The sequence below is a fragment of the Gracilinanus agilis genome, chromosome 2 (genome assembly GCF_016433145.1).
Source record: "Gracilinanus agilis isolate LMUSP501 chromosome 2, AgileGrace, whole genome shotgun sequence".
Classification (NCBI taxonomy): Eukaryota; Metazoa; Chordata; class Mammalia; order Didelphimorphia; family Didelphidae; genus Gracilinanus; species Gracilinanus agilis.
Window position 1 is genome coordinate 370,019,447 of NC_058131.1, and position 25,668 is coordinate 370,045,114.

The 25,668-nt window shown below is 39.0% G+C and overlaps 1 protein-coding gene across 1 annotated transcript in view; it reads right to left on the reverse strand.

Moving 5' to 3' along the window:
- Positions 1-25,668, reverse strand: part of WWC1 (WW and C2 domain containing 1) — a 158,771-nt gene that overhangs the window by 55,043 nt on the left and 78,060 nt on the right. Inside the window, exons 2-5 of the mRNA XM_044664459.1 lie at positions 22,163-22,272; positions 14,743-14,946; positions 7,951-8,027; positions 7,387-7,466 (exon numbers count right to left, since the gene is read on the reverse strand). Coding sequence (XP_044520394.1) covers positions 7,387-7,466; positions 7,951-8,027; positions 14,743-14,946; positions 22,163-22,272 — 471 coding nt within the window. The remainder of the gene's footprint in view (positions 1-7,386; positions 7,467-7,950; positions 8,028-14,742; positions 14,947-22,162; positions 22,273-25,668) is intronic.

A 25,668-nucleotide genomic window follows, 5' to 3' on the forward strand; every position in this document is an offset into this window, starting at 1 on the left:
ACAGAGAGACAGAGAGAGAGAGAGAGAGAGAGAGAGAGAGAGAGAGAGAGAGAGAGAGAGAGAGAGAGCGAGAGAGAGCGAGAGAGAGCGAGAGAGAGCGAGCCAGCTGTCTTTGGGGTTTCAGTGTCAGCTAGTGAAAAACCTAAACCTTTCTTTCAGGGCTGCCACAGTGGAGCAGAGTAGTAAAACAGGTTTGGGGGTAGCTAGGAGAAGAATAGGGAACTTCTAACCAGAAGCTCACGGAAGCTGGGGGAGGGGAACATTTAGTTGTGAATGAATAACCCTCAAACTATTTACACAGGAGCTACTCCAGCAATAAAGAGTGGAAGATTTGAGACTCATAAACATCCATCAGTTAGTTAGCATTGTGTGACCCTGTGCTGGTCCTAAGAAGGCAGTCTGGTACAGAGGAATCGGCATTGGCTTTGGATTCGAAGGACCCAGATAAAAATCTCACCACTGCTGATTCTCACCCATGTGATCTTGAGCAAGACATTCAACTCCAATGTGCCTCAGTTTCCTCATCTTTAAGGTTAGCTAGATAGCCTCTGAAGTTGCTTCTTGCTCAACATCTGTGATCCTAAGTCTAAGACACTACCTAAGAAGCTTCCAGGGGCAGTGGATAGAGCCTAGGTCTGGAGTCAGAGAGACCTGGGTTCAAATCTGACCTCAGATACTTCCTAGCTTTGTGCCCCTGGGCAAGTCACTTACCCTCAGTTGCCTAGCCCTTGCCACTCTTCTCTGCCTTAGAATTGATACTAAGACAGAAAGTAATGGTTTAAAGAAATAAACAAGCAGACATAAAGAAGTTTCCAGTCTGGGCAGAGGGACAAGATGGAGCCCAGAGAGGATAATGAGAAAACAATACAGTATTAGAAAGACATCATGCTAACATATGTATAACCCAATGGAATTGCTTGTCAACTCTGTGAAGGGGAAGGGAAGAGGGGAAGGAGACAATAAGAATCATGTTACCATGGGAAAAAAAATTAAAAAATAAATATAAAATTTAAATATGAAAAAAAAGACATCATGGCATAGTAGAAAAAGTACTGAATTTGGGGTCAGGAAATGAGCTTCAGATATTTTCTAGCTGTATGGCCCTGGGCAAGTTACTGTATCTTTCTGAGCCTCAGTTTCCTCATCTGTAAAATGAGGATGATAATAGCACTTTCCTTAAAAGGGTGTTATAAAGTTCAAAGGAGATAATATGTTTCTCAGACTTTAACAGACTGTATAAATGTGACTGGTTGGGGGCAGCTGGGTAGCTCAGTGGATTGAGAGCCAGGCCTAGAGATGGGAGGTCCTGGGTTCAGATCCGGCCTCAGACACTTCCCAGCTGTGTGACCCTGGGCAGGTCACTTGACCCCCCATTGCCTACCCTTACCACTCTTCCACCTATAAGTCAATACACAGAAGTTAAGGGTTTAAAATAAAAAAAAAAAATTGAAAAAAATGTGACTGGTTATTATGACTTTTTTAGAGTGGGGTGGTCTAGACTTGGTTTCATCACTGTGGAGAGCTCTTGGTAAGGAAGATCCTTACACTGAGGCAATCTTGATATTGTTACCCAACTTACAGTCTTAGGTAGTTGCTGAGGGCCCTGAGAATGTTTTTAAACCTTTATTTTCTGTCTTAGTAAGACAGATAGGAAAGGGCTAGGTGACTGCCTAGAGTCACCCAGCGAGAAAGCCTCTGAGGCCAGATTTGAACCCAGGCCTCCTGACTTCAGACCTGGTGCTCCATCCACTGTGCCACCTGAGAAGTTAGTGACTTTCCTAGGGTCACAGAGAAAGTATGTTTTGGAGGTGGAAAATGACCCCAAGGCAGCAGCCTTAAGCTAGTTCCATGTTCACTATGCTATACTGCCTCTTGACACTGATGATGATGACAACACTGGGACACCCCAGTTTCAACCAATGGCACCTCACACCAAGCAGTACACACAGGATTGTCTATGTCAAGTACCAGGAGCTAAGATCCTTGACTACTGAAATCTAATTGGAAACAACAAAGTTGGTTAAGAAAGCTATAACTTCTGTTGTACGGAGCTCTCTGATGGCCACTTCAAATATTCAGTTAGAGGTCCATCCTTCAAGTGGTTCTGGATATTTTTGTTAAGCGAACAAAGAAAAAGGAACTTGTACCAGAGAGAAAAAAATAAAAAAAATAAAGGTAACTCTGGAAGCTGATATTTTTGAAGCTGCACAATCAACCCCAACAATCTGCATGAAATTTCTTTGAAACCAGGACACATCAGTTCTTCCAAGTGGCTTCAAAGAAGGACATTTATAGTTAATCCACAATTATCAGTCGATTAACTAGCCAAATTCATTAAGTACCCACTTTGTGCCAGGCACTGTACTAGATGTGATGTGAAATACAGTTGAGATAAGACAGGTACATATAGTACCCAAGGCAGTCTCTTTCACAACATTAGCATTGAATAAATATTTAGCAAGTGAATGAATGAATGGCTATAAAGAGATAGCTAACAATACATATGGCTGAATTTCAAGTGAGTTGCACATACAATGCTATTGGAGTTCAGGGGGTGGAAAAATCACTGCACCTAACTATGGGTGCCACAGATGAGGATGCCCACTCTATCAGCTAAACTTGAATCACCTGGAAATGCTGAGTTTAGTGTCTTGGTCTCAGACAATAAAAACTGAGACTCTTGAGGACTTTAATAGAAGCCTATCAAAAGAGAATCTTGAGCAATAATATCCGAGTTCAAAGAAATGCTCTTTGGGGAGGTATTTTAAAAAAAAAAAAAGAGAAGAAAAAAGGAATGGGGAAGTTTGGTGACTCAGTGGAAAGAGAGCTAGCCTTGGAAATGGGAGGTCCTGGGTTCAAATCAGCCTCAGATACTTCCATCTATATGACCCTGGGGAAGTCACTTAACTCTAATTGTCTACTTCTTGCCACTGTTCAGCTTTGGAACAGATATGCATATCAATTCTAAGTCAGAAGGTAACAGTTTAAAATACAAATAATAATAACAATAACAAAACCCTGGATGGTGGGGAAGAAACTTAGGGGGAAGTTTAACAGAGAAAAAAAGAATATACTTAACACTTGTAGATTCCCAGGAAGTTTCCAGATTTCTAAGAATCACCTCAAGATTTCTGGAAATCACAGTTGAAACTATTGGTTTTTCACCAGGGTAGGATGAAATAGTAATACAGGGGATCCATGAATTGGCATGGAATTGGATTAGATGAATTCTCAGATACCTGCTGAGTCTAACATTCTATGCTTCTAGTTAGGAACAGAAATCAAAATTAACACCTAAATAATAATAATAAATGATACTAAACCAAAATAGTATGTAAAGCCTAAAGAATTAGGCACCTGAGGGTGGCCTTACACAAATCTTCAAGTTATACCCCTAACTCTTCTTTTGAATTTTCTTTTCAAAGACATAGAAACTGCTTTACCCTAAAAGGTGACTCTACCCTGGACTTCTCACATTGGAAGTATCCTCTATGTCTATGTCTCCTCCCTTTGATTAGGTAGTTTCTCCCAGAATCTCCCTTTTATAAAGGCTGCCAAAGATACCCATGTCTTCATTTCTCTTCATATCGGCCTCCTTTCTCTTTACAGTGGTCCCTCACTTAGCTAGTCTAGTCCCCATTTGGCAGACACTAATATCTTACTCAAAGCCTTTCCAGCTTGGTAAGACCAGACAGAGTTTTGAATCTCCAGGCATAGCCCTTGAAAAACATCTATTAACCACACCAAGATTAAGCATCTGAGAAGCACATCTAAGGAGGAAAGAGGGGTTTGGTTTTTAGATGGATAATTTGGAGGTAATGAGCATTTCAGCCTTTCCAAGTCATACCACATAGGTGGATATCTATATGAATGGCTGACCTTGCTAAGATGCTACTGTGGTCTATTTTAGGCTTCCTTTTGAGTTGCTAGGAGTTTTCAAGGTCTACAGAAATCATACTATTTACCTCTTGGGAGATCGCTTCATTTTTCTCCTCCTCTTTTCAAATCAACTATTGTCTTTATCATGGGAAATGGCAACCTGAATCTTACCATCTTTGCATGGTAGGACCAAGGACCTTTCCAGCCTAAGATCAAACTGTGTTTGATAGGGGAGAGTCATCACCTATTTGTGACCAAGTACCCCTGCAGAAATAGTTTTTATTTTCCCACAGAGATATCACCACCAGTGTTCTATCATAATGACCACCACCATTATTATTTTTACTGCTGCTACTACTATTATTATGCTACCACTACCACTACTACTGCTGCTGTTGCTTCCACCACCACCATCACTATCATTATTACTGGTACTGCTACTCATATTCTTCCTCCTCCAATCAGTGCTAGTACCACAAAAACTATTACTACTACGAGCATCCTACTACTATTACTGCTACTATTGCTACTATTACCACTACCACCATCACTACCATTATTACTGCTACTGCTACTCATATTCTTCCTCCTCCTATTAGTATTAGTACTATCACCACTACTATTACTCCTACCACCATTAATACCACTACCACCACTACTCCTATCAAGGAGGAAGAGGAAAAGATGATGAAGAAAAAGAAGCATGGTTTGGGGATATGAGGTTTGCTATGGAATAATGAATATCTGGGTCCAAAGCATGTCTCTAACTAGCTATGTAACTATGGGTAGGTGAATTAATCTCTCAGTGCTCTGGACAACTTTCTAAGACTAAAAGTTACAGATGAATTACACATCTGCATTGGCAGGAGACTCCATACACTTATGAAATTATAAGCCTGAAACAAACATATCAAAAAAAGTTCACATTTGTGAACTAATGGAAAAGACTTTCATGAACTGATGTGGAGCAAAATGAATAGAACCAGGAGAACACTGTACACAGAGACTGAAACATTGTGGGATGATCAAATGTAATAGACTTTGCTACTAATAGCAATGCAATGATCTAGCTCATTTCTGAAGGACTTATGAGAAAGAAAGCTATACACATGGAGGGAAAGAACTGTGGGAGTAGAAACACAGAAGAAAAGCATATGACTGATCACTTGTTTATATGAATATATGATTTGGGGTTTGGGTTTTAAAAGATTATTCTATTAAAAAATGAATAATATGGAACTAGGTATAAAGTGATAATGCATGTATAACCCAGTGAAATTGCTTGTCAGATCCAGGATGGGGGAGGGAAGAAGGGAGGGAGACAACATAAATCATGTAACCATGGGAAAAATATTTAAAAATAAAAAAAAATTTTTAAGTTCCTATTTACATAGGGCACTTCAAAGTCTGCATCAATACTTTACATGTGATATTTGATTAAAGGGCTTAAAGTTAAAAGAAAATATGATCACTAGATAGAATCTACAAATTATTTTTTAAAGCTTCTTTGGAACATTCAGGGGTTTGTATGTGATATTGTTTACAGTATTCTTGGAATATCAAGGTCATTTCCTTTTTTTTTTTTTTTTTTTAACCCTTACCTTCTGTCTTAGAATCAATGCTAAGTATTGGTTCCATGGCAGAAGAACAGTGAGGACTTGGCATTAGGGGTTAAGTGGCTTGTCCAGGGTCAAATGGCTAGGAACTATCAGAGGCTAGATTTGAATCCAGGACTTCCCATCTTCAGGTCTGGTGCTCTAATCCTTTGAAATTGTGAATTCTATTGTGCATGCATTTTTAATATGCAGAAGGCTCATCAATGAGAAGGGGAATGAAATCTGCCTAAGGGTTAACTTTGGTAGAGGTGAGGAGGAAAGGAGGAAGGTTGAAAGAAAACAGGATGGCCATCATTCACCTCCCTGTTTGGAGGAAGAGGTATCCCTGTTTCAAGGCAAGGCCTAAATATCCTCTTGGCCACAACTTAACCAATCTATTGCATTCATTTCCTTGAGGATGAGGTACCTGGAATGTGAGCCTACCACTAAGCTACATATAGCTCAGCCCAGCTGTCCATTACTACACCTCCTGCCCGCAGTGCCCTTTTCTGCTAATTATTTTTTCAACAAAATTGATTAATGATACAAAGAAATAGTTTGTTGTTCACTTGTTTTTCAGTTGTGTCTCACTCTTCATGACCCCATTTGGGGGTTTTCTTGGCAAAGATTGCCATTTCCTTCTCCAGCTCATTTTATAGATGAGGAAACAGAGGCAAACACGGTGAAGTGACTTGCCCAAGGTCACATAGCTAATAACTGTGTAAGGCCATATTTGAACTCAGGAAGATGAGTTTTGCTGACTTTCCATCTACTGTGCAATCTAGCTGCCCATAAAGAAATATGGACCTGTACAAATCGATGAGGCCTAAAGGAAGCAGTTCAAAACAAGAATCTAAATGCATGGCTACAGTTATAATGGATGATACTATTATTTCCCTCCACAAACTGTAAATAGCTTAGAGTTTGTGGCTCATAGGATTATATATTTAGAACTGGAAGAAATCTTAGAACTCACTGAGTCCAACCTCCCTCATTCTACAGATAAGGAAAATGAGGTCCAGAAAGGTTAGGTGACTTGCCCAGGGTCACCCAGCTAATAAGACTCTGAGGCAGGATCTAAATTCAGGATCTTCCCTCTAAGTCTAATTATCTGCTCTGTTGCAGGTACATTTCATTTTATTGTTCCAGTGCTGACTTTTGTGGATAGTTTTTCTTATAAAATCATTTTTTTCTGATAAAAAATAAGTTGATTATAGAGTTATTACTGAACAAATGAAGAAACTGAGGCCAGAAGGAGGAATTAATTCCTAGCTCCTTAGAAAAATCTAAGTTCTATATCAGGGGTTGGCAAACTATTTCCTTGAGGACAAATTTGGCTAGGTATCTGTTTTCGCAACTAAGAATGTAAATAATATCTGACTTTTTTTTTTTTTCATTTATTTACTTATCTCTCCCCCTGCCCCCCAAACCCTTACCTTCCGTCTTGGAATCAATACTGTGTATTGGTTCCAAGGCAGAAGAGTGGTTAAGGGCTGGGCAATGGGGGTTAAGTGACTTGCTGGGAAGTTTTTGAGGCCAGATTTGAACCTAGGACCTCCCATGCCCTGGCTCTTAATCCATTGAGCTACCCAGCTGCCCCCTAATATCTTACTTTAAAGAAAAAGAGATAGTCTTAGTCCACTGGCCATAGAAAAACAGGCACTATAATTTGCTGAACTCTGCTCTAGATTTAAAATTTCTTCCAGGTCTAAATCTAGAACCTAAAAAAAGAGCTAAGCTAGAGCCCAAGTTAGATTTTATCATCTAAAATGGCTCTAATCCTAGAGTGGAATCTTTCTGATAAAAGAGGCATTAAGACAGGAGAGGAAAAGAGGGGGGAATTAGGGGCAAAAGAAGAAGAGGAGAATGGAAGGAAAGAGGAACTTGCAAGGGATGGGACTGATGCACTTACTTCTTCAGGGTTTGGAAGCCATGCTCCTTGAATTGCAGCTCTTGTTGGAGGTGAACCATTTCCCTCTTCAGTTTATTGACCTACAAAGAAGAACAAGAGAGGACCATGCTCAGTCACAAATGTGAATTAAATGGAGGCTCCCACTCCCATGCTCCCTTGATGATGAGGAATGAATCCAAGGTGTCAGATGAGAGCCCCCATCTCTCTCTATATTCAAGGAAGAGACTTAATGTATCTTACTTCAGGCCAAACCAGTTCCCCAAAACAATTCTCTTCCCAAACCTCTTACTCCTGTTTGTCTGGAGCTCACCCCTTGAATCTTCTTGCCTCCTTTTCTCCTGAATTTTGAGATCCAGTGATATGATACTGCTAAGCATTCTGCCTCCTGATTTTTATACACAATCCAAGTCAATCAATAGGAACATATAATGGCTCTTTTTACTGAAAACAAACTCTTCTACTTTGACATATATTTTTGGGGCCACTGTGGTCTTGGAGCTCCTAGTTTACTGGGATCCTTTCAGTGACTTCAAAAGAATGGCACACTGACAGAAAACACCTTACCCGGGACTTAGCAGTGGCAATCTCAGCTTTCAGAATGTCAGGGTCATACTTAGAACTGGATGATGAGCCAGAGACCACTAGAATGAGGAAAAAGAAAGCTCTTTTAGTTCAAGAAGCAAATTTGAGCAGGGTGGTTTTTAGAAAAAAATTTTTTTAAATTTTTATTAAAATGCTTTTTAAAAAAATCAATGTTTTATAGTTTATGAAAACACTAACAACATACCAGTTCAGATTTTCTAAGTGAACATTTTCTCAATTTTTTTCTTTGAAACAGCAATCACAAAAAATATTAACATTCACTTAGAAACTAGCTCTCAGGAGAAGAGGTGGCTCACTGGATTAAGAGCCAGGCCCAGAGACAAGAGGTCCTGGATTCAAATGTGGCCTCAGCCACTTCCTAGCTGTATGACTCTGGGCAAGTCACTTAATCCCATAGACTAGCCCTTACCGCTCTTCTGCCTTTGGAACTAATATACAATATTGATTCTAAGACATAAGGTAAGGGTTTAAAAAGAAAAGAGAATGAAATGGAGAGAAAACTTTCATTCAAAGTAATGCTGTAAGTATAATTTAAAACTAATTGCTTTCAAACACTGTATTTTCCTATAGAAGTAATAATTTAGTTATTATACTGTCTGAAAACATTTGTTTTGTCTGGCACTATTGTAAATTCTGCTTTTACAGAAAAAGTTTTTTTTGTTTATTATAGATCAAAATGAAAACTGCAACATCTTGCAGAATTTGTTTTGATTTGGCAACTCTAGTTGCTAACTTTGGAAAAAAAGGGCTTTGTTGACACACTTAAAAAAAATATAGTAGCCAATTCCCAATGACCCTCCCTTTCTTCCACCAATCCCAGTGAATTCTCTTTTGTAGCAAAGAAGTAGAGCTAATCCAAACAGATCAATACATTGATCATATCTGACAGTGTATGTCTATTTCATTTGGTTCCTCTGCTCTCCCTCCCAACCCCCATTTAGGGGAGAGTGGTGTGCTTCTTTGGTAGTTCTCAGAAGCATGTTTTCCCAACCATCTGTTGGATTCATCATACAATGATCTATAAAAATATATTTACAAATATAATAAAAATATACAGGTTCATTATATATATAAACAATAAGACCTCAACACTTCACAGTGAAACACAGGGCCAAAGATCTTATCATTCTTTTTTTTTTAAGAATTAAAAAAAAATTTAATTTAATTTAAAAATTGATTTTGAAAAAAATAATTTACTTACTGACTTAGTACCAACTCTAAACCAGGAAGGCAAGGGCAAAGCAATCAGAGTTAAGGGATTTGCCCAGGATCACACAGCTAAGAAGTATCTAAGATTAGATCTGAACCAGGCATGGCACTCTATCTACTGTGTGCACCTAGCTGCCTCGCTAGAATTCTTTTAGTTATGATTTCATTTCCTGGTGGCCAGTCAAGCTAAATGGCTCAATATAAATTGTTTTGAGTCTCTAATAACAAATATTGAGGTAATAAAGGTGCTATTTAAATGTTACAAGTGAATTTATCTTGTCTCCCCAACTAGGCTACAATTTTCTTGAGGGCAAAGACAATTATCTACTTCTCCTGCGTCTCCCAGAAAGACTACTACAGATTTAGGCATATGACAGGTGGACATTTGCTATGTGGTAACCAAATGAAGTGACAGATGAGGGCTGTTTGAAAATGTGAGTGTAGATATGTGACTAAGCAGGAGAGTGCGGGGTGTATGTGTGTACATACTTGTATAATCGGTTTAGGTTATACTATTTCTGATAGCTGCAGCCTCTGCCTCATCTTTATGTCTTGACTTTATTTTTTTTATTAATCAAAAAAACTAATTAATTTAGAATATTTTTCCATGGTTACATGATTCATGTTCTTGCCCTCCCCTCCTCTCACTCCCTCCCATAGCCAAAGAGCAATTCCACTGGGTTTTACATGTGTCATTGATAAGACCTATTTCCATATTATTGATATTTGCATTAGGGTGATAGCTTAGAGTCCACATCCCCAATCATATCCCTATCAACCCATGTGATCTAGCAGTTGTTTTTCTTCTGTTTTTATTTCCACAGTTCTTTCTCTAGATGTGAATAGTGTTTTTTTCTCATAAGTCCCTCAGAACTGTCCTGGATCATTGCATTGCTGTTAGTAGAGAAGTCCATTACATTCAATTGTGCCATAATGTTGCAGTCTCTGTGTACAATGTTCTCCTGGTTCTGCTCCTTTCACTCTGCATCAATTCCTGGAGGTCATTCCAGTTCACATGGAATTCCTTCAGTTCATTATTCCTTTTAGCACAATAGTATTCCGTCACCAACAGATACCACAATTTGTTTAGCCACTCCCCAATCGAAGGGCATCCCCTCATTTTCCAATTTTTTGCCACCACAAAGAGCATGGCTATAAATATTTTTGTACAAGTCTTTTTCCTTATTAACTTGTTGGGGTATAAACCGAGCAGTGGTATGGCTGGATCAAAGGGCAGACAGTCTTTTAAAGCCCTTTGGTATGCCCTGACTTTAGATGAAGGACCATAGATCACAAATTTGGAGCTGGAAGGAAGCTTAGAGACCATTAAGTCCCATCTCCTCATTTTACAGATGAGGAAACTGAGGCACAGAGTAGTAAAGTGACCTGCCTGGGGTCACACAGCTGGGAAGTTTCTGAAGAAGAAATTTAATCTACTTCTTCCTGATTCTGAGTCTAGCTAAATAAATCCTTTCTGAAAGGTGTAATTTAAGTTTTATAGCTTCAAGTCTCTTAATATTTGGTTAGTGGCCTTTGAAAAGGATGTCACACTATATATACATATATACATATACATATACATATGTATATTATGTACATATATATACATATATATAAGGGAAGTGTCACTATATACATATATACATAAACATATATAGATAGATAGAGTAGGTAGATAGATAGATAGATAAATAGATAGATAGATAGATAGATAGGGGAGTGTCAAATGATGCTTTCTCTAGCATAGAAGGGTGGAAGAGAGAAACCTGGGAATTTTAATGTAACTAACAAACTAATTAATGAATAAGGATTTCAGAAAAAAAAGGGGATGCCTTGTCTGGAAATACCTTGATTTAGCTAAAGACTAAAGTCATGGATGCTCCTCTAACTGTGTAACCTTGGGCAAGTTACCTTCTTTTTCTGGGTATTCATTTTCTCCTCTGTAAAATGAGGAGCATGAGACAATTTCTAAAGTCTTTCCTGTGATTTCTCACTGGATTATGGCAGACAATTGAGTAAAAATATTGCTACTGCCAGAACACGGTCCTTGGTCACAGAAGGAAGGATGTCAGGCAGGTTGCCTTACTGAAAGGGGGCAAGGTGTTTAGGGAATCCTGACAACACTGTCTTTCTCCTCTGGGCTGGGTCACAGGTGTGGTCCAGGCCCCAGGCAAGCCAAGAACAGTCTGTAAAGCCCTTGCAAGCCACAACGGGTCATCTGAGCTAGAGAAGAAGTATGTGGCCTTACCGGTTGGGCCAGAGCAGTCAACTTGGATGGCAAACAATGCTTGTAAAACACTAGGAAAATAGACCTCAACCTCCTGAAAGGTCATTCTGGAGTGTCCTTTTAACTGGGCTGACTAAATTGTCCTTGAGTGTGTCTGGGTAGAGTTTCTTCTTCTCCCCCATTTCCCCTACACTCTCTAAGACCCAAGAGAGATGGAAATTCATAATATTGCTCCTTGGAGAGGGCTATGCCTAGTTAAGTTTCTCCAGTGAACCTAGCATTTAGAGATGTAGTTTCTCACCTTTCAGTTGCTTAGGTCTACAAGTAAAGGTTAGGCAAAGTTGCTGGAGGTTCTACTGAAAGATCATGGAAGAGCAGATCTAGAGCTGTGAGGGATCTCACGTTCAGTTGTTTTTTAGTTGTGTCAAGACTCTTCATGACACCATTTGGGGATTTCCCAGGAAAAATACAGGAGTGGTTTGTTATTTCCTTCTCCAACTCATTTTATAGATGCAGAGATACTGAACTGAGGTAAACAGGATTTTGATTTGCCTAGGGTCGCACAGCTAGTAAGTGTCCAAGGCCAGATATGAACTCAGGAAGATGAGTCTTCCTGACTTCAGGTTCAGTCTTCTATTCACAGTGCAATATAGCCATCCCAGCAAGTCTCTAAATTAGATTTTTCAATTGTGTTTGATTTGTTGAGACACCATTTTGGGTCTTCTAGGCAAAGATACTGGAGTGGTTTGCCATTTCCTTCTCCAGCTTATTTTACAGGTGAAGTAATTGAGACAAAAAGGATTGAGTGACTTGCCCAGCTGCACACTTAGTGTCAGAGGTCAGATTTGAGCTTGGGGAAATAAGTCCTTCTGACTCCATGCCCAGCACTGTGCCACCTAGGTGCTGTGAAGGATCTAGTTTAATAGCCTTATTTTGCAGATGAAGAAACTGAGGCCCAATAAATGTCATAGGGAAAATTTGAACCAATATCCTCTGAGAGGCTGCCATGTAGAAGACAATTAATATACTATATGTTAATATTTTAGGGAAACCTTGTAGTTATAAAGGAGACCACTGTTTGTGATTTGATGCTATTTATTGCTTTTGTTGATTTGTAGAAGTATGTTTATATGTGTGTATTGCATTATTTGTCAGCAGAAACATTTTGTACTTGTGGATTTGTTAGTTTTGTTGCCATGCACATTCTTCAGTTTCTGAGATGGCTCAAAGCATCAAAGACCAATTCCAAAGTAATGAGCATAGCTCTGGAAGAGAACAGTTGCTTTCTGAACATTGCAATGGTCAGCACCACACTCAATTAAGGCAATCAAAGACCTGAGTCCAATGGTGCTCCTTATGGTACACTTTAAAAATGGAGGGTCAGGTGAGATTTAACAAGGGGGAAGAGGGGCAAGAGGATGAGTGGGCCAATCTTCATTCCTTCTTCCCTCCCTTCCTTCTTCCATTCCTTTCCTCCCTTCCTCTTCTTCCTTTTTTTAAAAACCGCACATCACTGTAGGAATAAAGGTCAGTGCAAGTGAGAAAATGAAAGTTCTTCTTCCCTTCCTGAATTGAATATGTCTCAGGCTAAGCTGCTTTCTCAAACTTCATCTACATTTTTTTTTCTGGATCAAATGAAAACCTTAGTATTTTTGTTTTATCATTTTTCTCTTCCAGATCTTTCTTCATTTCCTAAGTGAGAGATATCGAACCTGAATAATGTTCTAAAAATATCCTAGAATGTCTGATTGTCCTCTTTTCCTTTTGATCTATCCCTTCTTCCAATCTTGGCCTAAAAAGGCAATCATTGGGGCAGCTGGGTAGCTCAGTGAATTGAGAGTCAGGCCTAGAGACAGGAGGTCCTAGGTTCAAATCCGGCCTCAGACACTTCCCAGCTGTGTGACCCTTGGCAAGTCACTTGACCCCCATTGCCTACCCTTACCACTCTTCCACCTATGAGTCAATACACAGAAGTTAAGGGTTTAAAATAAAATTAAAAAAAAAAAAGCAATCATTTCCAGGAAATATTTTCTGATTAACTTCACCCCACTTTGTTCTGCTGCTTCTGTTACCTAAACAAAAGGAGGATTCTGAACTATATTGACTTAGCAATATCAATTTAAACTTTTAAATTCTTTTCTTTTAAATTCTAGACAAGCCTTCATTCCAGGTTGATTTTTTAAAATAAATTGATTTATTCATTCATTTAATTTAGACTATTTTTCCATGGTTACATGATTCCTATTCTTTCCCTTGCCTTCTCCTCCCCGCTTCCATAGCCAACAAGCAATTCTACTGATAAACTTTTAAATTCTTAAACAGATTGTTCAAATCTTTCCTTCATCACTATTATATCTATGAGGGACTCTGTTTCCTATCTATGTTGTATTCTCCCTATAGCACCTACACTCAGAGGATGATCACTTGTTATATGGACTAAGGCTCTCTTTAGATTCTAGTTTTCAGTCAGAAATAGAAAAAAAAATCTCATCATCCTACATAATGATGAGAGTAATCCCTTGCACTCTTACATATGTTTTTATACTAGTTCATATTTATGAATTCTCTCCTTGGATCCCCATGACCTTGTAATTCTGGCTTCCTTCTCCCTCCTCTCTTTTTCTCCTCTATCCCATCCCATTTTTGTATGTATAATTCCAAACTGAGTAGGGAACTCCTGGTTTGTAAACTACACCTTCTGAGGCACATCAGCAATCTGTCTGAAATTTATAGGCTTTGAGAATAAAGTGCCTGTGGCACAGAGAAAAGTTAGGTAATTTGTCCATAACCATACAGCCAATATATGTCAGAGGTAAGATTTGAATGCAGGTCTTTCTTACTCCAAGATTGGCTCTTTTTCCATTGCTCTACTCTATCTCATATCTTTATTTTACAGATGAGGAAATTTGAAGTCCAAAGATGGGAAATGACTGGTTCAAGGTCACACAGACAATAAGTGGCAGAGTTTACCTTCCATGCTAATCTCCCTCCTACCTGTTCTCCCTCTTTATCTGGTGGCTGTAATACTTACTTAGTATTATTTACTAGGAAGGCATCCTAGCTTCTAACCACACATCTGAGTGAGTCCCCTACTCTCTGATCCCTACTTTGAAGGAGCCTGGGGACCCTGAGAGGGATACTCACAGTTGATCTGGGAGCCCAGCTTGTGGTGGGCTGTAATCTGGTGGCTGTAATACTTACTTAGGAAGGCATCCCTAGCTTCTAACTACACATCTGAGGGGGTCCCCTATTCTCTGGTCCCTACCTTGAAGGAGAACAGCTACATAGAGCCTGAGAGCCCGGAGAGGGATACTCACAGCTGATCTGGGAGCCCAGCTTGTGCTCCCAGACATCGTGGAGCTGGCGGTACTCCTGCTGGGCCAGCACTAGCCGCTGCTGTTTCACCTGGTAGATTTCCTTCTGGGCACTCAGAGCCTCCTGTGCCACCACCAGGTAGTCCTTCAGCATGTGTTCCTGCTCCCTTCGCCATTGTACCCGGGGATCCTCAATCTGAGTGGTTTCTGAAAACAGACCCAAGAGACCTTATTGGGGACTTCCCTTCTTTCTGTTGGCCACAGGAGGGAAGGTTACTCCCTCCCCTCATCTGCCATAGTAGACTGGTGTGGGCATGGTGTAGGGGATTGATTTGATAAAGGGATTTCAAGCTACTGACCATGTTTCTCAATCAAAGAAACCAGTCTATCTATCCAGAAAGCCCTTTCTTGATGGAGAGGACTAGGCAGGGGTCCCTGGGAAAAAGAGAAAACATTTTTCCTGTCAGATCAAAGCATCAAAGATGCTGAGAGAAAATTCATAGTGCCTCAGAGGGCAGCAGGACATGAGTCTAGGAGATCGGAAGAGAATGTTCTCTGTTTATACTTTGTCAGGGACAATAATGCACTGTTGGTAGAGCTGTGAATTGGCTCAAACATTCTGGAAAAGTTTGGAATTATACTAAGGACATGATGAAAATGCTCATATCTTTGACTCAGAGATCCCCCAGGTAGAAACCCAAGGGTGTTACAATTGAAAGTCCTCATATACAGTATAATATTCACAGTAGCACATTTTGTGGTAGGCATAAACTGGAAACAAAGTCAACATTCATTGATTCAGAAGTGGCTAAAGAAATTGCAGGAGATAATGTATATAAAAGAATGTTACTATGCTATTAGAAACAATGAATGTGAATACAAAGAAGCATGGAAAGGCTTCTACGAACTAGTGCAGAATGAAGCAAGGAGAGCCAGGAAAATAGACACAATGAGAACAACAGGGTAAATGGAAACAACAACCCTACCCCACCCCAGACTTAGCCATAGACAAGAGCTGAGAAAATGCATCTAATTCCCTTCTTTTCAGAGATAGTGGAAATATATATGGATTACTGCATACACTATGAGACTAAGTTGATGCAGTGTGCCATTTTGTTCTCTTCTAGTTGATTCTGATACTAAGAATCACTCCCTGCAAAATCCTTATGCATGGGGCCATGTTTTATACTTCTCTGTGGCTCCTATAGCATCTAGCCCACTCAATAAATATTTGTGGACTGATTGATGGATGGATCCTGGAGGGAAAATGGCATACAAGCTTTCAACAAAGTCCCTGGGCAATGCTTCCTGAGCCATAGCCAAAGTTTGACCAAGGAAAGAGTATCAGGGGGAAAGCTCCAAGCCTGGGCTTGGAATCTGGGCATGGGTCCAAGGACATCCTGGATGCTGTGAGGGCCGAGGACAGTATGCAATTTATAAAGACAATGGCTCCAGCAGGCATGGCAAAGGGCAGTACAAAGCAAAAAATGAGTTAGCCAAGGAGATGCTCAAAAATGGAGAAAATTTCATTTCTACTTTCTGTTTGTAATTATTCAGGGATGGGAGAGTGATAAGAAAGTCTGTTTTTATCTAAGTCTTTTACTCCTTTCTTTCTACTACCCACATTTAGAAATATAAATTTTGTTCTCTGTGAGCTGATGTACCTAAAAGACTTGGTGGAGAAATTAAAAAAAATGGTCATGGCTAAGTTTTAAAAATATCTTTGGGTCTTTATTATCACTGTGATTGTATCAGTCATTGACAATGGTACAGCCATGACTCATGAACAAGAAATGGCAAGAAATGAGTCGTCCAGGGGGCAGCTGGGTAACTCAGTGGTTTGAAAGCCAAACGTAGAGAAGGGAGATCCTAGGTTCAAATCTGGCCTCAGACACTTCCTAGCTGTGTGACCATGGGCAAGTCACTTAACCCCTATTGTCTAGTCCTTAACACTCTCTTCTGCCTTAGAACCAAGGGTAAGGGTTTAAAGAAAAAATGAGTCATCCGGGTTTCTTATGATTGGAAGAGGAGGTAGGTTGGTCACACATGAGCAAAGGGAACCAAATGGTACATAGTCCTGTGGAGAACTTATGGAAACACATGAAGAAAAATTGTTCAGGATGAACAAAGGAAAAAAGTGCCAAGAAAAAAGTGCTGAACTTGGAATCATGGATTCTTGTTCAAATACTAGTTCTGTCATTTATTACCTGTGATATCTTGGGCAGTCACTTAATCTTTCTTAGCTTTAGTTCCCGTATGCAAAAAATAAGGGAGAAAGGATGGATTAAATGGCTTCTGAGGTCCTGTCCTACTGTAGAACTACTATCCTATGGTATGGATGGCTTTATATACAACTTATACCTAGGAGAGGGGTAGGTATATATTAATGAGATCGCAGGCAAAAGTTATTTTAATTATCCATATTCTTCTTTATCACTCTGAAGCATGGGGAACTATAGAATCATATATTTAGAGCTAGATGGGACCAATATAGTCTAATTCTATTATTTTATATATTAAAACAAAACAAAAAATAACCTGAGGTCTAAATATTTTGAATGACTTTTTCAATGTCCCCCACATATGTAAAAAGGGGAAGAACTAGGACTTTAACTTAGGTTTCCTGACTCCAAATTTCCACTGCATCATTATCCTAGAGAAATTTGGGAAAATAAAATAAAATAAAAAGAATGGAAGTTGCTGATAGGGTCCAGACAATTACTTTCAGTTTGACAGATAAGTCTTTAATTTTCTCAAACATAGGGCCCTATTTGGAAATAGTTATAGGATTTATACATCTAATCTACAGGTTCTGTATTCTCAAATGATGATCCTGTTCAATAATTAAAAAACAAAGAAAAAGCAGTAATGTTGGGTGTGCAAAAAAAAAAAAGAGATTGTATAATGGCAAGGTTGAGAATTGAGTGTATCTAGGCAATTATGCCATGGCCAAGAATTAATTGGGCTTCAGCTCTCAGAGCTTTGCATGAGGTCAGGCATGTCCACTTCTGCCCTATTCTTATTTTTTCCAGCAAACATGACATATATCTAGTTCTCCAATTATTCAATAAGCAAAGAAGAAGTAAAGAATAAAGCCATCAGGCCCATTAATTAGAGAATGGCTAAACAATTTGTGTACATCGTTGTGAAGGAATATTATGTTATAAGAAATGACAAGCAAAATGTTTTCAGAAAAACCTGGGAAGGTTTATATGAACTGATGCAAAATAAGGTAAGTAGAACCAGGAGAACATTGTATGGAGTAATAGCAATATTGTAACGATTGTAATCAACTATGAAAGGTTTACTAACACTGATCAAGTCAATGATCCAAGACAAATCCAAAGGATCTATATTGAAAAATGCTATCTACCTCTAGGGAGAGGGCTAATGAATTCTAAATGTAAATTGGAGGTTACTTTTTTACTTCCTTTATGTTAGTTCTTTTTTTTTTGTATATTTTCTTTTGGAACATGGCTAACGGGTAAAGATTTTTGCATAACTTCACATGTATGATTAATACCATAATGCTTGTCTTCAAGTGACAGGGTAGAGGCAAAAGAGAGGGAGAGAATTTGAAGCTAACATTTTTAAAAAAATGAATGTTAAGAATTTTTAACATGTAATTGAGAAATATATAACAAAATAAACAAAATATATTTTAAAAAGAGTAAAGTAATCAGGAGATTTAAGGCTCAGTGGCTGAGAATTTCCTTTGGTTGAGACCTGCTACCAATTTTAAAGATCCAGGTTTGGGAAAAATTACATTAAATCACAGCCCGGAGGTCAGTGAGCTCAATGGGCAAGTTAACATGTGTTTATTTGGTTTCAAGTGCAAATCACAAATATTGAATTCAAGGAAAAACTGGGCATTGCTCCACTCATCAGTAGGAGCTTAGCTTGGCTTATCCAAATGTAGCTTATCCATATGGTGGTTTGGGACTGGTTGGGGAACTGCCTTTCATGTCTGTGAGATGGTTCTCAACTACCTCTGATAGGCCAAGTGTGAGTCCTTCAAACCCATCATAGGCAGAATTAATATATGGGGAAAAAAATTAGATCCTCACTTCAGGTAGATGTATTGGCCATGATTTTCCATCGGTCCTATCACTGCTCCCCTGGCAATGGTGCAGATCATCATGAATTAATCAGCCTTCATTTAAAAGCTTTAAAAAGAAGTCCTTTACAGGTGTAGAACTAATTATATGTCTATAATCAAGAAAAAAAATTTTTTTAACCCTTACCTTCCATCTTGGAATCAATACTGTGTATTGGCTCCAAGGCAGAAGAGTGGTATGGGTAGGCAATGGGGGTCAAGTGACTTGTCCAGGGTCACACAGCTGGGAAGTTTCTGAGGCCAGATTTGAACCTAGGACCTCCTGTTTCTAGGCCTGGCTCTCAATCCACTGAGCTACCTAGCTGCCCCCTATAATCAAGAAATTCTAAAGCCAAATGGCCTCATTTATGTCAGGCAGAGTGTCTCCACACAGCAAGCTCTGGACTATAATTTCTCTAATTTCATTGTCACTTTCTGTAGGGTGGAGTCCTTCCTTGAAGCAGTATGGAATAGCGGACAGGGCTCTGGACCTAGGGGAGTCAGGAAAACTTTGGTTCAAATCTTGGCTCAGACACTTGCTTACTGTATAACCCAAGGCAACTCATTTCACTTCTCCTTGCCTCAGTTCCCTCATCTGTAAAATGGGGGGGGGGGGAATAGGGGAGAATGACTGCTAAGGTCCCTTCTAGCTCTAAATCTATGATCCTATCAGCCAATAGTTCACTCCTGAAAAGGGCCACTTACTTTGGGAAATGGGATTGTCACATCATTAACTGTGCTGAGAGTTTGCAAAGACTTTCTGTATAGGACCCCACACCCTCACTCATATAATACAACATTTTTGGGTCAACATTCTCCTCTACTTGGCACCTCCAGCAACAAGCTCAGGCTACTTCTTGCTAAGCTTGTCCTATCCTGATACTCTTTACTGCATCTCAGGATTCCCTTTTTGTGCTCTGATTTTAATAAGCGTGATATACCTTCAGCAATTAGAGATAGGAAAGCCCTGATTAAGGTTTTGGCACATCCCTATTTAACTCAGGATCACATCTAGTCATCAAAGCATTAACCTCATTCCCCAAATACACTCAATTAAGGGCATATTTATTTCTCATTAATCAAAAAGCAATCACAATCACTATTCAAGTCTTTGCTATTATTCAACAATGCAATTAATATCATTTTGTTGTTGTCTGTTTGTGACCCTGTTAGGAATTTTCTTGGTAAAGATACTAGAGTGGTTTGCCATTTCCTTTTCCAGCTTATTTTACAGATGAGGAAACTGAGACCAATAAGGTTAAGTGACTTACCCAGAGTTACACAACTAAGAAATATCTTAGGCCAGATTTGAACTCAGGATGATGAGCCTTTTTGATTCCAGGCCTGGCATTGTATGCACTGTACCACTTAGCTGCCCATTAATACCATTAGCAGCCTCTAAGAAAGTCTTTTAAATTTTGAGGCTATCAAAATTTCTGCTGCTAATCAAACTACCATTTAGGTCTAGACTCCCAATCTCTGAGCTTTCAGCCTCTCTATTCTTACCCCTCATTATAGGATCATAGATCTTGGATCTGAAAGAAACCTTTAAAGTCATTCATATCTAATACTCTCATTTTACAGAAATCTGAGGCCCAGAGAGATTAAGTGATTTGTACAGGGTCACACAGTTGGTTAATAAAGGTCGGAACTCAGGGACTCTAATTTGGGCACTCCACATACCAGACAATGCTGCTTCTTTCCTAGACAAGTAGAAAAGTAGGAGAGAAACCTATAGAAAGAACAAATAGTTGCACGGCAGAGAAATCTATCTTTCTAGTCTTGGAATGGCCAACACCAACCATTTTCAGAAGGGAGGCCAGAAGTCTGTCCTTGCTGAGTCCTGGGGAAACAGCAATCTCAGAAATCAGCATACAAGGTATTTTCTCTCATATACCAAACTGAGGGCCTGTCATCAGTCTCCTGAATAGACAGAGCATAGCATTGAACCTAGATCTAGTTACTTTAACTCAACTCAAACAGTTTTTTTATTAAACATTTACTATGTTTAAGGAACAGAGGATACAAGGATTGAAAAAAAATTAAATGTTCCTGCCCTCAAGGAGCTTATATTCTACATGGGAAAATAGTATGTATGGAGCTTAAATAGAAAATACATATCAAAACAAATACAAAGAAACTTTTGCACTAAAATTGGGTGAACTGGAAAGGTTCTTGAAGGAGGTAACATTTAGACTGAGCCTTGAAGGGAATAGCAGATTATAAGATGCAGAAAGAAAGAGAGAGAAGATTATAGGTATGGAAAGGCAGAGGCAAGTGATGAGATGCCATGTATGGGGAACAATGAGTAGGTTAATTTGGCTTTAGAGTGCGTGAAATGGAGTAATGTGAAAGCAGCCTGGATAAATCAGTTGGAGCCAGATAGTAAAGGGCTTTAACTGCCAAATAAAGGAGTTTGTATTTTATTGTAGAGGAAATAGGGAGTCACTGAGCTTTCTTGTGCAGGGTAATGATATGATCAAACACATGCTTATCACAAACACTAGTTTATCAACAATGTAGCGATCCAAGACAATCCCAAAGACTCATGATGAAAAATGCCCATCCTGCCCTTCAAGAAAGAACTGATGGAGTCTGAATGAAGACTGAAGTATACTATATTTCATTTTCTTTCTTCCTTTTTTATATTTGAGCTCTCTTCCACAAAATGATTAATATGAAAAAATATTTTACATGATTAGACATGTAAAATCTATTTAGATAATTTACTGTCTCAGGGAGGACAGAGGGCAGAGAGAAAAGAAGAGTCAGAAGAAGGGAGAGAATTTGGGACTCAAAACTTAAAAAAAAAGTTAAAAATTGTTTTTATATATAATAGGGAAAAATATTATTTAAAAAAATGAAAAAACTTGAAAATGAATACCAGTTTGGCAGCTATGAAGAGAATGGATTGGAGAGGTTAGAAATTGGAGGCAGAGTCCAATTAGAAGGCAATTGCAATAATCCAGGCAAGAGACAATAAGGGCCTGAAACAGGCTCATGGCCATATAGAAAGAAGAATAGAAAGAACAGATGTTGAAGGAGGTAGAATCTGCAAGAATCCTTGGTGTAGAAGTCCCATTTGTCTTAACTGACTCGTTTTTTTCAGTGAAGTGAATCCAATGATGGACAAAGACCCAAAAATTATTTGGCCCAAGTCTGGACACTGCATTTAGTGAATACCAATCAGCAGAATGGGAAAGATACACAATTAGAGATTTGGAAGACTTTGTTGCTAAATGAATTAATATCAGAAATCTGAAATCAACATTGCTTTGCTCTGATTTGTCCTGAAGACCCAGTGACCCAAGGTTTGCAAGCACTTACTGGTGTTGTGATCTATGTAGTAGTCGCCAACCTGAGGGTCGTATGCCTCTTCCCAACCCAGTGGAAGCTCATCACTGATGCAATCGGCAAAGGTGAGGGGTTTTGTATACCTGGGAGGGGAGAAGACAAAGAGATCCAATCAGCCCATGACCTTCTGGACCCAGAACATTGCAACAGAAAGTTTTTTAGATTTAGAGTCAGAAAACCTGCATTCCCATTTTGCTCCTGCACAAAGTAGGTGCTTACGAATGACTAATGAATGATAAAATAAAGTCCTCATGATGAAAAGCTTTAGGAGATGAATTAGAGACAGTAGAGCACAGTGGCTCCACATTCTCAGTACCTGCTTGTCTTTGATGCTTATTCCCATCTGAGTTTGGGCAAGTCATTTCTATTCTTGGGTCCTCAGTTTCCTATCCATAAAATGAGAAGTCTGGACTAGATAATCTCTACATCCTTTTCAACTCTCAAAATCTACAATCCTTATTTTTTTGCCCTCTGAGGTTCTCACACTCAACACTATATGACTCTTTGTCTTCTAGTCAGAAAGGAAGCCCAATGGCCCTGAGGTACTATGCTCATCATTCAGAAGACAGAGCTGAGATTTTGGGGAGAAAGAATGTTTGTTCCATAGTATAAGTCACAGCAGCAAGATTAATCTCTTATAGAGGCAGGCTGTGGAGTAGAGATGTGGAAATTAAGGGATATGCCTTTGCAGAGTCTGGCCCCTTGCCCAGAATACATTCCCTCCTTATCTCTGTCCTTAGAGAGTTCTGTGGGTCAACTCAGGTGCTGCCTCCTACAGGAAGCTTTCCTCATCCCTCTAGTCATTGATCTAATGATCTAGAAATGAGCTTCTTACTTCCATTTATAGATTATATCCTCCAGTTAAATGGAAACTCCTTGATTGCAGTGACTGCTTTTCATTTTTATCTGTGTCACTCTAGCACATAACACTGTGTACAGTTTATAGAGGCAACTGGATAGGAGTGTTGGATTTTGAGTCAAGAAGACCTGAGTTCAGATCTTGGCTCAGACACTTGCTAGCTATGTGACTTTAAACAAGTTATTTAAGATCTGTTTGCCTAAGAGGTAGCTAGGTGGTTCAGTGGATAAAGAACAGGATTTGGAGTCAGAAAGACCCTAATTCAGATCTGGCCTCAGACATCTCCTATTTCTGTGACTCTAGACAAACCACTGAACATCTGCCTCAGTTTCCTCAAATGGAGAAAATAACTATAAAATGGAGAGAATGATAGCATCTACTTCCCAGGGTTGTTGTGAGGATCAAATGAGATTATAATACTTGTAAAGTGCTTACCACAGGACCTGGCACATAGTGGGTACTTAATAAATATGTCATACTCCCTTTTCTTTAATGTCTTGAGTCAATAGTTATACTTTAACCCTCATAGAAGGATTTAACAGAAATTTAATAAGCACAGAAGGGAAGGAAAACACTTAAGGCACAGGGGATAATAATGTGTGAAAAGCACAGAGACAGGAGAGAAGATGGCATGTTTAGGAGACAGAGAACAGATTAGTATGTCAGGGAACTGCATGGAGGGGAAGCAATATGAGACCATGAAGGGCCTCAAATGCCAGACAAAGAAGTATTGAGGAGGCAATATAGAGCCAATTAAGAATTTTAAATAAAGGAATGATAATAACAGAAAGATAATATTACTTGAGATCTGAATGATGGATTGGAGAAGGGAGAGAGTAGAGTTAAGAAGACAAATTAGACTAATGTAGCAACACCCATGGATAGCTAGGTGGTGCAGAGGATAGACCTCTGGGTCTGCAGTCAGAAATACTTCCAGAGTTTAAATCTGACCTCAGACATTTACTGATCATATAACTGTGGGCAATGTAGCCTGCAAAGAAAAGCCAAGAGGACAAGGATGTGAGTTATGTCTGAAATTCCCAGTGAGGAAGCACAATGAGCTTCTGAGCGGTTTCCATCACTCAACACTATTCTGTCATTCTTCTCTAAGATACTGAAGGGGATTTATTACCCTCTTTTCTAGAGCGATACACTGAGGCACAAAGAAATACAAGGAGGAAAAGAAAAGACCTGAAATAGGACCCAGATTTCTTAGCCACCAGTCTCAAGAGCTTCTCTCTAAACCAGAAGAATCTTAACATAGGGTCTGTGAACTTGATTTTTTTAAAAAAATATTTTTCTAATAGTAATTCAATAATTGTTTCCTTTGTAATTCTACACACTTAAAAACATTATTCTCAGAAAAGATCTAGAGGCTTCGTTAGGCTCATAGATCCTTTGGTTGGTCTGGTGATAACTATGAACCATATTCCCCTGCTACAACTTTCTGAGAATATTTTAAAATAATGAAAGAGGCAGCTGGGTAGCTCAGTGGATTGAGAGTCAGGCCCTGATATGGGAAGTCCTGAGTTCAAATCTGATTTCAGACCCTTCCTAGCTGTGTGAGCCTGGGCAAGTCACTTAACCCCCATTTTTTTAGCCCTTACTATTCTTCTGCTTTGGAACCAATAAATAGTATTGATTCTAAGATAGAAGGTAACAATTTAAAATAAGTAAAACAAGTGAAAGAAATGCTAAACTTTAGTTAGATGTTAATGAAAATTAAGATGTAATGTTTTATTTCTATCCAAGTTCACAGACCCCCCCTGAAATTTATTTAGAGTTCTCTTGAGGGTCCATGGACCCTAGATTAAAATTCCTTCCCATCATGGGAAATGGAAATAATAACAGACATTCATGTACCACTCCAATGTTTTTGAGGCACTTTACATATATTATTTCAATTGTTCTTCAGTACCACCTTGTTTCATAAAGGCTACTGCTATTACTATCCTATCTTGCAGAAGTGGCAACTGAAAAATGAAAAGTTAGGTGACCTTCCTGAAGTCACATGGGTACTAAGTGACTGAGGTGGGATTCAAACCCAGTTTTTCCTAATATCAAATCTAGCCACTATTTCAGAGATATCAAACATATGACCCAGGAGCCAACTGACACCACTGCTTCGTCATGTTGCATTTTAATCAATGTTTCTCACAGATTTTCTTCAAACACCAAAAAATTCTCCTTTCTTTTTTTTTCACTAGATTACATTCAGATCACTATACTAAAAAGGAAAAAAAAAAATCTAAAAATCTATTCTGAAAAATGCCAACAGTCTGTGTGTATATCACATCCGAGTGCTGTGTAATATTGTGAGAACTTAGGGATTCCTTAAAGATGGAGACCAAGGGATAGGTATGTTAAGAGTATAGCACCTAGTTCACTCATTATTGAGGATGGTCTCAATAATCAAAACATAATGCATTCCAAATTTCCTGGCATCCTCTCCGAAGAAGTGTTGCTTTGAGGGAGAAGCTTGAGATATCTGGACTGGTTTAACACAGTATTTTATCTAACCACCTTTGTGGAATTAAGTATCACCCCAGAGAAAAGGAAGAAAAAGATTGGGAAATTCTTGCAAAGCAGACTCAAACAGTAGTAACCAAGGGGCTGTTAT